Here is a 17,076-nt window from a genome sequence, read left to right as displayed (position 1 = left end):
CTTCTCTCGCAAGGATCATGGCGCGGCGTGGACTAATGTAGTAAGGCCACACTGAAGAAGGTCTGTGGTTCGACTCACCCGACCGACCGTACATTTTTCAGCCCGACCGTAACTTTTTTTCGGCGGGCTGTCGTGTGACTGACGTACGTGGACTGAACACGTCCACGTCTACGTGCTGTGCAGCGTGAGTCTGCGGACGCAGGCGGCTCCTTTTGCCAGTTTTGGACTTGACTTGTAAGTTGTAGTTGTACTGCAGTGCAGTGCAGTGAGTGGTACGACTGCTGTCTTGTGCTGGTAGTAGAGTCTACTTGATACGACCACCGGCAGACTGGCGAGACTTATTTTGAAGTGACCGTCCGGTTGAGAGTGATTGCCTCGTTCCAGATTAAGGACGGCCTTCTGTTTTGGGATGAGGGACAGACGAGATTGCACTTTCCTCGTGTATTGGGAACGATATTTCACCTGTACCGGTAAGTTGCTGCCCCATGTGTGCAAGCACAGGAAGCGTCGATGGAAAAAGCCCATGTATTCGTGCACGCCGACACCAAACTAGCAATACATGTACATGTACCGGTACATTGTACAATTTGTACTTCGATTGAGTTCAAAGTAGTTCCCGAACTTACTTTCAACTCGCATCGTTCTTCATTTGCTTGATGATTTGGACAGTCAGAGTCACCGCTTGAAGTTATTCTCTTCTCGTTCCAGAGCTACACAATGTTTCAAAGCATTAGCCAGTGATCCCTTTATACAACATGTATGGCATAACACTGCGTAATAATACCGATGTACTGGGTGTCTAAAGGCAGTACAGTGTACTATTTACATGTACTAAAAAATATATTTAAAAAAATCCGCCCGCCCGCCCGTAAAAAAATGTCCATGTTAGTCGAACCACACACCTTCTTTAGTTTGGCCTAATCATTTTTTGCACTAAAGTTTAGTGCAGCAAAATGATTGTTTTTCGGGCTTCTTCTTCGCGAGATTTCTGCCATGAAATCTGTGCCTCGGTGTGAGTCCAGTGTGAGAAAGTTTATGAGTGGTGCAGGATCTAGGACTCAGTAGTAGGAGTGAGTGTTGGTCACGCAGGGTCTAGTATCAGGAGTGCGACTTGCCACACGATGGTCATTCCATTTCAATACCAGTTCTCGGTGCTGTAACTTTTGTAAACCTTTTTACAGTGCGTTCACCACAAGAATGGCACTTTATAGCGCGTATCATGGCACGGAACTGTTACTTCGCAGGTTACTCATTCTCCGTGGGCTAGCACAGACAGCGGGATAGCGCCGAAATTCTAGGGTGAACTGCTGTATAAGGTCGGGTAGGCAGCCGAAGCCCTTTTACTATTCTCCAGCAGTTGAAACTTTCCAAAGGCTTTCTTCCAATCTATCTTCACAAACCGCAATTTCTCACCGGAAGTTTACTACAGATTTCGTTCCACGTCAGCACCGCTGGCGACTGGGCTCCCTCAGTTCCACCAAGGCGTGCGCAGGACCTGGGTCAAGCCCACGGAATAGAGTTGTATCATCATTCGGTCAGGCCTGCGTCCGTAGCTGCAAGTTGAAGAGTTCGAGTTGATCGCTCGTCGCTGTGGCGGTTACCTGCTTTGGCCGTGCGCTGCGTCCGCGCCCGGTCCAAGACCCAAAGGGAATCCAATACAGTAATCAGCGACTACTACATTGCAGTGTGCTATTAAATAGTATTTTCCTTATCGACTGTCCTATCATTGTCTCCATTTCGACAGGACATCCAAATCCACGGCGGAACTCGGAAGCCATGGGCAAAATATCGCGTAAAGGGCGGGCAGTCAACAGGAAGCCACTCAACTGTGGGTTGCCACAAGAAAGACCAAGTCACCGTCGTCACACGGAGTCGGACACCAGAAACCACTGGATGACCGAACTCACTTCGATCCCCGACATCTTACTCACAGAAGAAGAGGCTCTCATTACCCTAAACCAAGCACTGGTAGATATAGCTGGCACATACACACCAGCAATCGATCCACGTGGCTTCCACGACCCTGACGACAACGAAGATAGTGTTGACCATGTCGCCCGGTTGAATGTAAATGCTGATGTCTTGGTTGGCGCTGCAAATGCTGATGTCCCCGTCAACAACGAAAATGCTGATGTCTCCTTCAGCAATAAAGATGCTGATGTCTCCTTCAGCAATAAAGATGCTGATATCTCCTTCAGCAATAAAGATGCTGATGTCTCCATCAGTAATAAAGATGCTGATGTCTCCATCAGTAATAAAGATGCTGATGTCTCCATCAATAATAAAGATGCTGATGTCTCCGTCGACCATGAAGTCGTTGATGACCCCGTCACCGATGAAGATGAAGACAACAGAAATGACGACGGCAACCCAACGGCAACACCAGCCGCTCTACCGACTGTGAGTGTTCCTTGGTCCAGCAGGACTTTAAATCCCGCAAGCATCTACACAGCAGGAACATTGGGCAACAAGCTACCAAATCGTCCAGTCACTCAAAAGCCAACAGAGGTAAAGGAATCAGTGTCTGAATACACAGTCACTGAAGGTGCCGTCTCTGAATGCACAATCACTGGAAGGGTAGTCACTGAAGGTGCAGTCGTCACTGAAGGCACAGCAGCCACTGATGGTCAAGAAGTAGGGACCGAAGCTGAAGATCTAGAGCTGGCAGTGGCAACATCGCCAGATGGCCATTCAACTGAGAAAGCAGATGACCAAGGCACCTCTGTCCACTATGCGGACAAAGACCTTGGCCTGGCGTATCAAGGACCACTCACTTCGACACCAGAGGAGGCCATATCACCTACTCAGGAGCCACAGCGGTGTAAAATCATTTCGGACGCACTCAAATCCTCCATCTTGGACTACATTCTGGAAGACCCGTTGTGCAAGCCGGATTGCTCTCTCCAGGAGGACTGTGCAATCATCTACAAACACAGCGGCGGTGAAATGCAAGTTTGCGAGGTGACAAACGGTAGCCGCTCAATCATGCCATCATTATGCGAGTCCGAACGGACAGCCGTTACCAAGCTCGCTGGACAGCTACGAAGACCCTATCGGCCCACTGCTAGTCGTACCTGCACTGCTCCTCCTGTCTGGAAGGACCGTTACCCGGCTGACAATCCCGGTGCGAGTGGCAGTGCTGATGAGCGAGCAGATGAGCATAAGCCCCAAGTGTGGATCAAGCCACGGTCAGGGGATGATCAGAAACCAGGAGCTCGACAACCCAGCACCTTACGCTCGGTGCCTCAAAGCCAAGAAAGGCAAATGCCAGTACCGGAGGAGGCATCAGTACAACCCATGCAATATGAAAGAAATACACCTGCTGTGTGCACTGTTGCAGTGGTGAAGAATGATGTGTCTATTATGGCCTGTCCTGGCATCGTCAATGCAAATCGCAACACCGTGATTATCTCTGATTCCTGCACGCATGCAGGCCAACCAAATCCTTCTGCCAGCGGACAACAGAGCGTTTCACTGAAGCTGAATACAGGCTTCCAGCAGCTTTCCATCACTGTGCCAGAATCTTCCCTAGAGCAGTCTTGGATCTCTCTTCATCGTACCTCATAATCAACACTGCCCCGACTGATGCTTCTGCCATAACCGTTCAAATACAACAAATTCCTTTCCTTACCGATTTCCAACAGCCACGAGAGGACTTTTAATCACTTCAAAGTAAGTATGTGACCAACTTGATACATCTATTATCGATTTCCAACTTCTATTCTTGAGACCATTGCTCCTACTGTAGCCTAGCAAAACAAACATGCTTCTTGTTTTCTGCTAGAAAGCTTCAAGGATCAGCTCTCCACGGGCAACTTCTGAGTGCTCATTTGCACTTTAAAAAATAACTTGATGTACATGTGGTACTTGCACACTATAAACACCCGGCCCACCACCACCTTCTCCACCACATACTTACACCCCACTCCTGTCTGAGCGAACTAGTCAGTTTATACACGAAACTTCTTCCAGTCTCCATCAATGATTGTGTGTATGTGCGTGTGTGTCTGTGTGTGTGTGTATGTGTGTGTGTGTGTGTGTTGCGGAAATCATTTCGACTATTCTTTGCACACGTTGCGGTATATGGTTCTTGTCTTGTTGAGTCCGATTATGGTCTAAGTGGACGTGTGAGTATGGTGTGACGCATACGGTACATGTATGTGGTGTCATGCTTATGGTATGTTGTGCATGCAAGTGTACGCGTTGTCAGAGTGTGAAAATCAACCGCAAAGGTCACTGACAGTGAGGTCTGTCTGTCCGGATACGCTCCCCCAATCCGACATGACAGAAACGCTCATGGAGGCGGAGTTGCCATCTGGGTGAAATCAAACATGGCCTTCCAGCACCTGGACCGGTTCAGCACGGAACACCACGAAGTGATATGGATATCTGTATCAACAGCTAGCCGGTCCAAGATTGTTATCTGTGCACTCTACCGATCAGGCTCCACAGCCGGGACAGACACCGAGCTGATTGAATACCTTGATACCCACCTAGATGAGGCCCGCAGCCACGGTGACTATGTTATCCTCGCAGGGGACTTCAATGTCCACAATGCAGCATGGCTAGGGAGCACCAAGACTACCTCGGCAGGAGAAGCAGCCGAGGAACTCTGCTATGTTCATGGCCTGGAGCAACATGTCAACATCCCCACACGTGGAGACAACACCCTGGACCTTGTGATGTCTGACTTCAGTGAACCGGTTCAGGTGAAATGCCATGCCCCACTGGGGTCCTCTGACCACGCTGTCCTCACCATGGACTTCCCTATCTCTGCGTTCCGTGAACCAAAAACCACACGCACTGTCTGGCGGTACAACCAAGCAGACTGGAACCGCCTCTGTCACTTTTTCCTAGCCTATGACTGGTCAACTGCCTTCACCACCAGCGCTGATGAGTCGTGCGCCAACATCACCGAAGTTATCCTCCAGGGTATGCCACGTTTCATCCCATCCCGGCAACTCACATCCCGGCCGACGGATCCAGCTTGGTGGACCCCTGAGTGCACGGATGCCATAAAAGCAAAAGAGAGGGCTTGGGCTACTGCCAGACGGCAGAAGTCAACAGCAGCGCGGCAGACAGCCTCAGCAGCCACTCTACGTTGTAATGACATCCTCCAGCATGCCAAGGTGGCCCGCCTGGCTACCCTGCGTACTAAGCTCTCCAAAGCTAGCCTGAGTGACCGCTCGTGGTGGTCTACCATCAAGCAAGCAGGTGGCAGCAGCAGAAACACGTCCATCCCAACTCTTACGCCGCAGCCTGGTTTGGAATGCGTATCGAATGCCGAAAAAGCTGAGTGTTTTGGGCAGTATTTCGCCTCAAAGTGCAGCCTGGGCGCCGACGACTTCCCCGTCAACCAACCAGCGACTGATTTCCCCCACGTTGCTCAGCGCACGGCTGAAAAGCTCTCAACGGTTCGGTTCCGCCCTGCCACTGTCAAGAGAGAACTCCGGCGCCTAAATGCATCGAAAGCTACTGGACCGGATAGCATTCCCGCGCGAGTTCTGAAGATGTGTGCCGACCCCCTAAGTAAGCCACTCTCCAAACTGTTCTCCCTTAGCTTCTACAGCATGGTTATGCCGACATCCTGGAAGACAGCTAGAGTCACACCCATTCACAAGAAGAAATCCAAGAACCTGCCTCAACACTACAGACCTGTGTCTCTGCTGTCTATCATATCCAAAGTGATGGAAACAATTGTCAATCGTCAGATAACCAGTTTCGTGGAGTCCCACAATGTCATCTCTGCGAAACAGTTCGGGTTCAGAAAGGGCCTGAGCACAGCCGACGTCTTAACCAAGCTCCACTGTGAATGGTCCCGAGCAGCCGGCCTAGGAGGAGCCGCCCATGTTTTGGCGATAGACATAGCAGGCGCCTTTGATAAAGTCAGCCATGCTGGCCTGCTGCATAAGGCTTCCGTGTACGGTCTAGACGGCCCGCTTCTCGGATGGCTGGAAAGCTACCTGCACAACCGGCGCCTGCAGGCTGTTGTGGGCGGCCAAGAGTCCTCCCTGCACCATATCCAAGGAGGGGTACCACAAGGTAGCATCCTTGGACCAACGTTATTCCTCCTGTACGTAAATGACTGCGAGGACACCCTGCCTGCTGGTGCTGAGCTTGCCACGTATGCAGATGACACGACACTGTATCAGTGCATCTCTGCCACCGCCAGCATATCCGACTCTGCAGCACAACTCCAGGAAGCAGTGGACGCCGTCTCCCACTGGGGTTCCAAGTGGAAGGTCACCTTCGAGCCATCCAAATCTCAGGCCCTCATCATCGACCACCGCAAGCCTCCCCCAGCGTTCCCACCAGTGCTCTTCAATGGAGTGACTGTTCCTGAAGAGAAGGAAATTAACTTCTGGGCATAGCATTCGACTCGCAACTGTCCTACGCAGCACACCTCCGGGCCGTGGCCTCAAAGGCTGCCCAACGCCTACACTTCCTGAGAAAGGTTGCGCCCCTGTTGGACTCCAGCGGCCGCACGGCAGTCTACAAAGGCTTCGTGCGGCCAACAATGGAATACTGCTGCCTGGTGTGGATGGGGTCAGGTAAATCCAGACTGGACAAAATCCAGCACAAGGCACGCACTGAAGGTGATTGGCCCAGGCGCCTGGCTCCCCAGCCTGAAACACCGCCGACTGGTTGCTGCGCTTTCGTTCACGTTCAAGCTGTCTTACCTTCCAACAACAAGCCCCCTGAAGCCCATCCTCCCACCTCCAGTCAATCCCCGCCCAGTGGGTGGTCGATCCACTAGGTTAGCCACGGAGACTGCCCACTGCCACCCGCTCCAGCTCAAGTCGACGCTGCCCGTGCGCATTCGTAGCAGCCTCCAGGGTTCCTACCCAGACTGCATTATTCCCTTGTGGAACAGCCTACCAGCGACCATTCTACCAGCACGGCCGCAACCCAGCCAGCTCCAATCATTCAAAGAAAAATGCAACAAGTATCTGCTGCACCTGAACTGGCAAGCAGCCACCGACGCCCTATGAAACGGTTTAGACCAGTGCCTCACTAGCATCCTCCCCCCCCCCCTTACCACAATGTGACGTTATCTTTCACTCTGCTTCTCTCACGACCATCTATCCATTGTCCTTGTTTCTCACTATTATTCATTTCCCCTCTTCCTCCTCTCTACATGGTTTTACTGCATTATGGCGCGCTTTGTCTGCGTAGACGCCGAGACCTTTGAGGTCGGCAGAGCAGCCCGGCCCCGCCACCACTTCTCGCACATATTCGGGAATATAGTGGACTTTCGTATAAAAAATAAAATAAAATAAATCTGCTTCCGTCTGTGTGAGGGTGACTGTCACGTGAATGTCGTGCATGCGCAGTGTTAGTCTGGTCTGGGAGTGAGAGTTTTGTTGTTGTCGTTGTTGTTGAGATTTTATTTTGCATCGCAAACCAAAAATAATAGGCAATAATGCCCAGTATTATGATGGCGATGAAGTAGCGGCCAAAAGCCAAGGATAGAACAAACCTCTACGAAAGAGAGAAAAACACAGACTGGAAATACTCAAAAAGAAGAAAAGAAAAACAGGTGAAGAAAAAACTCGGATGGAGTGCCGAGGATTGTTGATAAAAACTAAAAAGGACCAAGGAACTACAAGTTACACTATATTAACATTACACGACACTGACCGACGGTACAGTACTGACGTTCTACAACTAACTGGCTAACAGCTCTAGCACATCTTGGATGCGCACTCCAACAGCCTTCCAACTTGGAAGGTTCTAAGTTATAGAAATAACATAAAGAGGAGAAGGTGAGCGCAACCAAGATAAGCACGAGCTGAAAGTCTCAGCTGTGAAGGACGTTGGCGGATGTTGCGTGGCTCAAAAGATGCAAAGATCAAGAAAAGCCGAGACTGTCAGCTCGTGCTTATCATGGCTGCGCTCACCTTCCCCTCCTTATGTTATTTCTATAACTTAGAACCCTCCAAGTTGGAAGGCTGTTGGAGTGCGCATCCAAGATGTGCTAGAGCGGTTAGTCAGTTACATGTAGTTGTAGAACGTCAGTACCGTCGGTCAGTGTCGTGCAATGTTATCGCATGAGCTGATTGTTTAGTAACTGGTGGTGTTAGTGGACAGTATAGCGTAACTTGTAGTTCCTTGGTCCTTTCTCTTTCGTATAAATTAAACCTTGGCTCTCCATCCGAGTCCATGCCTGTTTTCAAGTTCAACGATACGGCGAGTCTTTTCCAAGTAACACCGTTAGTTTGACCTTCAGCTTTAGCATGTTGACAGTGATTCTGTAATAATAAAAGTGGTGAGACCTTCGCTAGAAGTAAGCAAACTAGTTGTTCTGTCGTAGCTTGTGTTGGTCCGATGGCAGCAACGGGTGGCGGAGGTTCTGGTTTTGAAACAGAAGATGAGAGCAGTGAGAGTGATGGCTTTTGGTTAGCCGAGAGGAAAGCTCTGACTTTGAAAAGACCGCGGCAGTCGACAGTCTTCCAGCAGCGCAACCAGCTGCTATTGCCCGCAAAAGGTCGTTTTGCAAGAAGTGGAAAGTCGAGCGACTCTAGCCAGAATACCAAGGCAAAACGCGTGCGAGTGTCGGGTGGGGAATCCACCACAGCTCCACAGCTCCTAGCCGCAGCACCCACGATCGGATTGCTGACCCTTCCCGGACGAGTACATGTACCTCTCAGTTTCGGAAGGGAAACTCTACTGCACAACTTGTAAGTTGACGAGGAGTATCAAGCACAGCATTGTGAAAGCGCATGTGAATACCCAGCGACATGTGCAGGGAAAGGAGAGAAAGAAACGGGCGAAACCTCATCAACAGGCAATAACTGCTCCGTGGAGAAAGTTTGCAAGTGAAAGCACGTCTGACCTGGCGGGAAGCGGTCAGCCACAAGCTGTGTTGGAAGATGTTGTTGTCCGGCGGGCCAACGTTGGTGAGGCTTTCCTGAAGGCTGGAATTGCACTCAGTTACATGTAGGTGGATTACCTGCGCCCTTTCCTGGAGAGTGATTACCAGTGGTTACGGACACGTCTAACATAGCACTCACAATCTCACATGGCCCATGCTCCCCCCCCCCCCCCCCCCACACACACCCACACACAGATACACACACGTGCACCCCCTCCCTCCCCCCCCCCCCCCCAATAAAAAAAACCACACACATGCACCCCCACCAGTGACTATCAGCATTGCTAGCATTATACATGTACATGTAACTAGTGTAGCGTTGGCACGCTAGTAACTCACACAGCTGCAGCGTGAATCACTTTCAATGTATTGGTCACGCGTGTTACACCGCACCCGTACCCCGCACTTGCAACTCTGTACCGTGCTTGCAGCGCAGATCCATGACATGGATAGCAACTAGTCTCACCGCGTTCAATTATGTTTCATATTGACCTTAGAAATACTAGTCTAGACCTTTTGCTGCACTTTCAACCGCCTCTTTTACGCCCATTGCCCACACTGCTATTCAGCTCCCTCTTCTGCATAGAATCAAATGGCATTCCTTGTGCAATGACTGTAGCCCACACATCTACTTTGAGTCTTTGACCTTTCTTCTTCTCTCTGCTGAGCTTTGCCGTGACTATTGCTGTTGCAGCACGTATGCTGTCTGCCTATAAAACCTGCTGTTCACAATTCTCTACACGCCAGTTAGAAACTACAGTTAGAAAGGCCAGTTAGAAATGCCAGTTAGAGATACCAGTTAGAACCTTCAGTAATGTCAGTTTAGAGTTAGAGTTCAACCTTCAATCCAGTCTTTAGTAATAATAAAATTAATAACAGTGTGTTCACTGAGACCCGTCTGCATTTGCCTCCGAGAGAGAGACTGCGGCCCGCTACAGAATTGGTGCCAGCGGTGGCATACGCTACAGAATTGGTGGCAGCGGTGGGATTCTCTACAGAATTGGTGGCAGCGGTGGGATTCGAACCCACGCCTCCGGAGAGACTGGAGCCTCAATCCAGACATAATCGCTCCAAATAACTAGCAGTGCTGGTAGCACAATTTCCACATATACATACATGTACATGTAACTCGGTGCCTATTATTATACACACCTGCTATTGAAGGACCATACAGTACATAGCGCTTCTTATCGATTTGAATAATATTTTAGCGTGCTACGTCACCACATAGCAATGGCATAGCAACAATTTGAAAAATTCAAAAACTGGATCCACCTGGATCCAGTTTTTTTTGTATGGATCCAAGCACATTTCAAGCGGTCTTACTCTCAGCAAGGTGATGTAGCCAGTGAAACTGACTGATTTGCCTAGTGGGGGCGGGGTGACAACTGGTGGCGAAGTAAAAGTCGCACCTGCATACGACATGAGTGGGTTGCTATGCACCCACATACTGAGGCAATAGCAAAGTCACACCTTAGGCTTAGTGGATCCAAAATAGAAATCTGATGTCAACTAACTACTCCCAGGCCGTTTTTGACGCCATCACTTTCCAGCCCAAGACAGAATGATATCAAGACATCTCCCAAAAGTAACCACGTAAACCACCGGTGGGGTCGTTTGCTTGTACTTGTCCATGTACATGTAGTTGTGGATTTGGTAATGCGGCCTAGCACTAGCAGCTGCATACCGCCAAGTACACAAGTCATAATTATACTTGACTCCTACATAAGTACATGACAGGGCCAGGCTAGGGAGTAGGGTTTCAATAAGTAGTACCGGTAGATCTACTCAGTAGGTACACGTACATGTCATAGTACATTAGTAGTAGTAGTACAGTACATTGTAATTATTTCGCATTTTCGTGATTTACAGTCATGTAGCTTAGATCTACATGATTGTAAATGACTTGTACATAATTGTGCCTCCCTCTTCTAGCTTAGAACTCCCACTGATCGTGACGTGACATAATCAGAAATAGTAGAAAAGCTGACAGGATCGCTTTGATAATAACTATACTGTATACTAGTACCTCAACTCGAACTCACGTTACTTTCACACTTTCCAAATACGGTCTCTTCGCTGCATACATGTACATGTATGTCACTTCAAAATACTACATGTCAATTGTCATTGCATTATAATAAGAATTATACCATGTACATGTACATGACTATTTACGAAATAGAGGTTGGGACTTCGGCGATGATTTTGTTTAGGAATGGGTTTGCTCCCACACTAGAACTCGAGCTATTCCGCCGACGACTTGATACTTGACTGACTCACGAGAAGTCCATCGAACCTTCGACTCGGAAAACCAATCTTCCTCAGCCTACTCAAGCTCAACTGATGAGGGGTGAATTCCCCGAAACACTGTGTATTGAGCAGGGAGTGGTGCTTTCTTGCAGGTTTTCCGAGTCGAAGGTTCGCGATGGACTTCTCGTGTTCTCTGGATGGCAGTCGTGAGTCAGTCAAGTGTCAAGTCGTCGGCGGAATAGCGCGAGCTCGAGTGTTTTTTTATTTTTATATTTTTAAATGGCTGTAAAAACAGTCTAATGTACATGTAAATAATAACAATAATTGTACTTCCAGCGAGCCGCTCCAGTGTGGGAGCAAACCCATTCCTATGTACATGACCACGATGACTGTAGAATGTTGTACTTATGCCTGACTACTGCTACTACACTACTGTGCTGCTCAATGAAATCCAGTCACGTCACTCAAGTACACGCCGGGCGTTGCGCAGCCCTAGACCTGCGAACACTGGGCTCCAAAATGGTGCAAGGTGCAAACTTGAGTGACGCGGCTGGATTTCATTGAGCGGGACTAGACTGTTGTATACGTGGTATAAGTAGTACTATTATTAGTAGTGATGTAAATGGGCTTATGAAGTAACGACTTACGTAACTCGTTAGTTACTAGTACGTAGCCTAGGGCCATCCATGCCAGGTTTCAGAGACTATGCATGCTATGGAGTCATAATCATGATAATGCCTTTAAATTTTTATGGAGTACTAGTATGCCTGTATCATTGTGTATGGTGTCACCGTGCTACACTACACAGTCTACCATGGTCTACACTACACTACAGTCACCGAGTCAGTGCCAAGACTTAGTGTTGAAGTGGTGTAGCCTAGGATAGTAATCATGGTAATAGCCTACGCATACATCACGCTGAGTCGTACTTGCTTGCCCGTCTGGCCGCGTTTTCTGTCTCTACATTACAACAGTACAAGAGCAAAGACATTAAGTAGATCTACGAGCTCACTACACATTATGCCGACATGTCGACAGTCCCTCCGACTGTGTTCACAGGCCGAAGTAAGCACTCCACACACGTGGGATGTTCGCGGGGACTCCCGGGATGTCTTGGCAGCCAGCGGAGACCCTATCCACAGCGAGTGCGCATGCGTCAACATAATAAAACGGCAGCGTCGGGAAAGAGGGATTAGTTTCGTACACATCAGCTGCGAGCTAAGTAAAAATAAAAAGTACCTGCCTCGGCCCTTAGCGTTTTTGCTAGTTCTTCTGGTGCCCGTGCTAACTTGTTACTGTGCTTCACATCAGTTCAGAGCAGATTTCTCTGCTTGTACGCTTGACAGATTTGTTCAGAGCCATTATTTGCGGGGAGAGTGACTGAGGCTGCGACGCGAGCGGCTGTAGGATCAGGAGTTCGCAGTTTCGCCTCGTAGCAGGACCTCCATGCAGGAGCAAGTCAAACAGGCGTACAATTACTGAAGTAGTGCTGGGAGCGACGATGGACGCTGAGACTAAGCACCATAGTGAAGAAGATGAGAAGATCGAGGTCGAAGACGATTCGCTAGATGACAAACTAGCGGTCGCTGCTGCTGTGACGCTGGGCCCGGCTGGTAACGGTGCTGTCTCGGCAACAGAAGAATCGGAGTCATCCAATGCGGACGACGGAGCAGCGAGCTCTGAAGATGGTCAGGAACCAGCGGCAGCAACTGACCTTGCAGTCAGCCCTGCACCGGCTACTGTGATAACTCCCTACGTCCAAGTCGACTCGAGCAAAGCTGAGCTGACGATCCTCGAAGAACCACGGCAGAGAGGATTCCGCTTCAGATACTCGTGCGAGGGCCCGTCACACGGCGGCCTGCCTGGAGAGACCTCGGAGAAGAATCGCAAGTCGTATCCTACCGTACAACTGCGCAAGTACGAGGGCCGTGCAGCCAGAGTAGTCGTGTCCCTAGTCACCCAAGACGACCCGCCAAGACCGCATGCACACTCGCTGGTCGGTCGCCACGTCGTCAACGGCCAGTGTACCGTCCAAATCGGCCCGGAGACCAACTGGATGGCATCGTTCCCCAACCTGGGCATACTGCATGTGACCAAGAAGAACGTGGTCAAAGTCCTGCTGGAGAGATATGCCCTGGCGCTGACTGGGCCTGGTGCATCCTCAGTGGCTCTGCCAATCATGCCAGATTTGAAGCCAGGCACTGCACCGACATCGTCGTTGCCGGATGAGGCCGCTGTCATTGCAGCGTCCATGGAGAAGCTCAGCGAAGAAGAGCGTTCGCAGCTGAAGGCAATGGCCGAGGAGGCCAGTCGGCACATGAACTTGAGCGTGGTACGCCTCTGCTTCCAGGCGTATCTGGCGGACGAGCAGGGCAGCTTCACCAAGCCTCTGCAGCCGTGCATCTCCCAGCCGGTTTACGACAGCAAAGCCCCGTCGGCATCGACTCTGAAGATAAGCCGCATGGACCGGCATTCCGGCTCGGTGCTTGGCGGAGACGAGGTGTATTTGCTTTGCGACCGCGTCCAGAAGGACGACATTGAAGTGCGATTCTTCACGGAAGGCGACGGAAGCGACAGTGGTGATGGACGGCCGGATGGTTGGTCAGCCCTGGGGGTGTTTGCACCGTCCGATGTTCACCGCCAGTTTGCAATCGTGTTCAAGACGCCGGCATACTGCGACACTAGCATCAGCCGGCCAGTGAACGTATGGATCCAGCTGCGACGACGGTCGGACAACGAGACCAGCGAGGCAAAGCCGTTCACTTACCAGCCGCAGATAGTCGACACGGAGCAGCTGGCGCGCAAGAGACAGAAGAAGATACCGCACTTCTTCGACCATTACGGAGAGGCGGGAAACAACGGCCGTGGCGGCGGTGGTGGTAACGGAAGTAACGGCGGTGGGGGCGCTGCAGGCGGTGGTGGAGGGGGTCCAATGTGGGGTAACCCAGGCAGTGGCGGCGGAGCAGGTGGTGGGGCTAGCGGCAGCAACGGTCCGGGGCTTTTCGGCGACGGCTTTGGATTCAACGGCATGCCACCGCTGTCGAGTCGTCAAGCCGCCGTCACCACTGCCCAGGAGCTCGTGTCCGGTGATGAACCAGAGCGCGCTGAGTCGTCGGCCACGCCCGCTGATGTCACGGCTGCTGGTATACTGGCCTGTGGTGGCGCCATGAAGCGACGACGCTCCCCGGAATCATCTGCATCCGCAGCGGCACATGATGCCACATCGGCCACGCCCGCTGATGTCACTGCTGCTGGTATTCTGGCCCGTGGTGGCGCCATGAAGCGACGACGCTCCCAGGAATCACCCGCATCTACAACGGCGCATGATGCAACATCGGCCACGCCCGCTGATGTCACAGCTGCTGGCATTCTGGCCCGTGGTGGCGCCAGGAAACAACGGCGTTCCCCGGAATCACCTGCATCAACGGCGGCGCATGATTCCACTACTAGATACACGCTAACAAGCAAGGCAAAGCGACGCATGCAGCAGCGCCACCAACAGGACCATGTATCTGACGAGCACAGCGACCCGAGAAGCAGCGGGCAGCCGTCGAGTCTTGCGCACGAGCAGCAGCCGAGGCAGAAATCGCTCCGGATGACGGTCGGCTGCCGTCATCGTCATCAGCGGAGGGCAAAGTCGCGTGCGAGGCTGGTAGCATCGCGCACAGCACCGCTGGTCCGTGTATAGCAGTCACTGTGCGATGCGTACTCTAATCGATCGTAATATTGTTAATAATGCATGCGCTGACTAACCGTTGACTACCTGTACATGTATGGCCTTGCACATTGATTGCGGCGCCGGCGGTGCCCTTCGTTCGTCCCCGCTGCCTCCACCTATCATGGCAATTAGTTTGCGCTTGATTTCTGGCCTTGACCTATCCATGGCTGAGTGCTATTTTCGGAAACTATAACCTGCGTTCATCCACTCCCCGTCGTCGTCTTGTAGCCCGTTGCCCGTCGTCGTCTTGTAGCCCGTCGTTGTCTTGTAGCCCGTTGCCTTACGAAGTACAGAGACGCAGTGCACGCACGATGATGGATCGTCGGCTTCACGGTGCACGCGTATGTCCTGGTAGCCCTTCCGCCACTGACAATCTTTGTTCAGTCCTGTTTATCGCCGCTCTCCCCACTGCAGGATTACTAAAACCACAGCAACCGTCTGAGTGTGACGTGTTTTGTTGCTGGGTGAGATGTGCTTCCGCTATACTTGAAGCACCTGCTGATATTTAAACTGCTGCCAAGGACATTAGATTGGCAAGAGCTGACGTCATCTGCTTTTATCATACTATGTGCGCGGGAACTACATGCACAGAAACTGATCATTAATTTAGACGTGCATGCCGGGTTTAAAAATACGTTTTATAGTTCTCGTCTCGTGCCAAATACCAGTGTCGCCGTTGTACTCTATACAGGCGCTGGCTTCTTTATTTTTCCGGCTTTGCACATGTATTCGCGGTTGACATGCGTCAGCTCGCGTCAGGCAGTGCAAACGTTTCGTAACACACGGTTTGCTGTGACCCATCCCCGCTGGTACCGTGAGCTACATATTCTACCAGACTTGTCCAGTGGGATTTCTACTTCATTGTAAATGATTGGAAAGAGATGGAGAAGTGTGTTTGTGTGTGTGTGCGCGAGCTCGTGTATGTGCGCGCGCTCGTGTATGTGCGCATGTGTTGGTCGGTCGGAAGGCTAACTTCTTGCCAAAGCACTTGGAGGTTGGACTAGTTTCAGCTCCACAATCCAGTGTGTCGTTGTCCCTATGTACAGTGTATAGATTTCATGGCCGAGATTGTTGGGTTGTCTATTGGCTCTAGGTTCCCAGTACATGTACAGTCAACTTCGCTTATAACGACACTCGGCGGGGCATCAGACAAGTGTCCTTATTCGCGAAGTGTCGTTATACCCGAAGTCTCGTTATATGCATTGCAGTTGGATGGGACTTTGCTCTGTGCATGGAGATTCTGTCGTTATTCGCGAATTGTCGTTATATCCGCAGTCGTTATTAGCGAAGTTGACTGTACATGTATTCAGTGACCAAGGCTAGTCGGTAATTAAAGTGCAGTTGAACTCCAATTACTGTATCATAGCAACATACTGTCTATGATTTCTCTGTTCTAAGTTGAGTGTGGGTGCCGAGGAATGTGAGGCGCACTTAACTGCACGTTCTATCATCGTGTCCATTCCCGAAAGGAACCCGGTAAACCCAGTGGCAGATGCAGCGCCTAACGGTGGGGGTGAGGGGATAAGTCTCACAGCCACTGGCACCGGCAAATGCCGAAAACCCCATTAGCCGCACCAAGAGTAGATAAACAAGAGTGTGCAACTCGCGGATGGGTAGGCCGACGGCGGAATTTTTTCGTTGACGTAATCTTTTCGACGACGCACGCGCTGCGAGTCTTTTGGAAAGTTTTCCCTCGTGCACTTGGTCGGGCTTTACACTACAAGGTCGGTGCCCAGCACGTGCTCTCACGTTGCTCTGCGGCAAAATGCGCGTTTCTCTGAAAAAAGGTGACGTCAACAAAAAATCCCGCCATGGGCATCTGCAGATTGTGCAGGAGAGATCCGGAGTTGCACACTCTTGTTCAGATACTCAGATACTCTTGGCCGCATCCATGTACTTCACTGCATAGCTGAAGACAAAGAAAACTCTGAACAAAGTCTCCACCGAAGACTGTTAACTATAATTTAAACAAACCCCTAAACAAAACCAAATATTTATTAGGTGTGCAGGAATGGACTCAGATGGAGAGCCAAGGTTTAATTTATACAAAATAGAAAGACCAAGGAACTACAAGATACCGTCGGTCAGTGCCGTGCAATGTTATCGCACGAGTTGATTCTTTAGTAACTGGTGGTGTTAGTGGACAGGATAGTGGAACTTGTAGTGCCTTGGTCTTTCTCTTTTGTATAAATATTTATTAGTACTTGAAACCAACAAGAAATCCCAAACA

General features: G+C 50.6%; 1 protein-coding gene across 1 annotated transcript; it reads left to right on the top strand.

Annotated features, from left to right (window-relative positions):
- The first annotated feature begins 12,321 nt into the window (after positions 1–12,321).
- Positions 12,322–15,728, top strand: LOC135814542 (nuclear factor NF-kappa-B p105 subunit-like). Its single transcript, XM_065327673.1, has one exon. The coding sequence runs from the start codon at positions 12,630–12,632 to the stop codon at positions 14,814–14,816; it is 2,187 nt and encodes a 728-aa protein (XP_065183745.1). The 5' UTR covers positions 12,322–12,629; the 3' UTR covers positions 14,817–15,728.
- Positions 15,729–17,076: the final 1,348 nt, after the last annotated feature.

Source organism: Sycon ciliatum, chromosome 1 (genome assembly GCF_964019385.1).
Source record: "Sycon ciliatum chromosome 1, ocSycCili1.1, whole genome shotgun sequence".
Taxonomy (NCBI): domain Eukaryota; kingdom Metazoa; phylum Porifera; class Calcarea; order Leucosolenida; family Sycettidae; genus Sycon; species Sycon ciliatum.
This window is presented reverse-complemented; position numbering and strand designations above follow the sequence as displayed.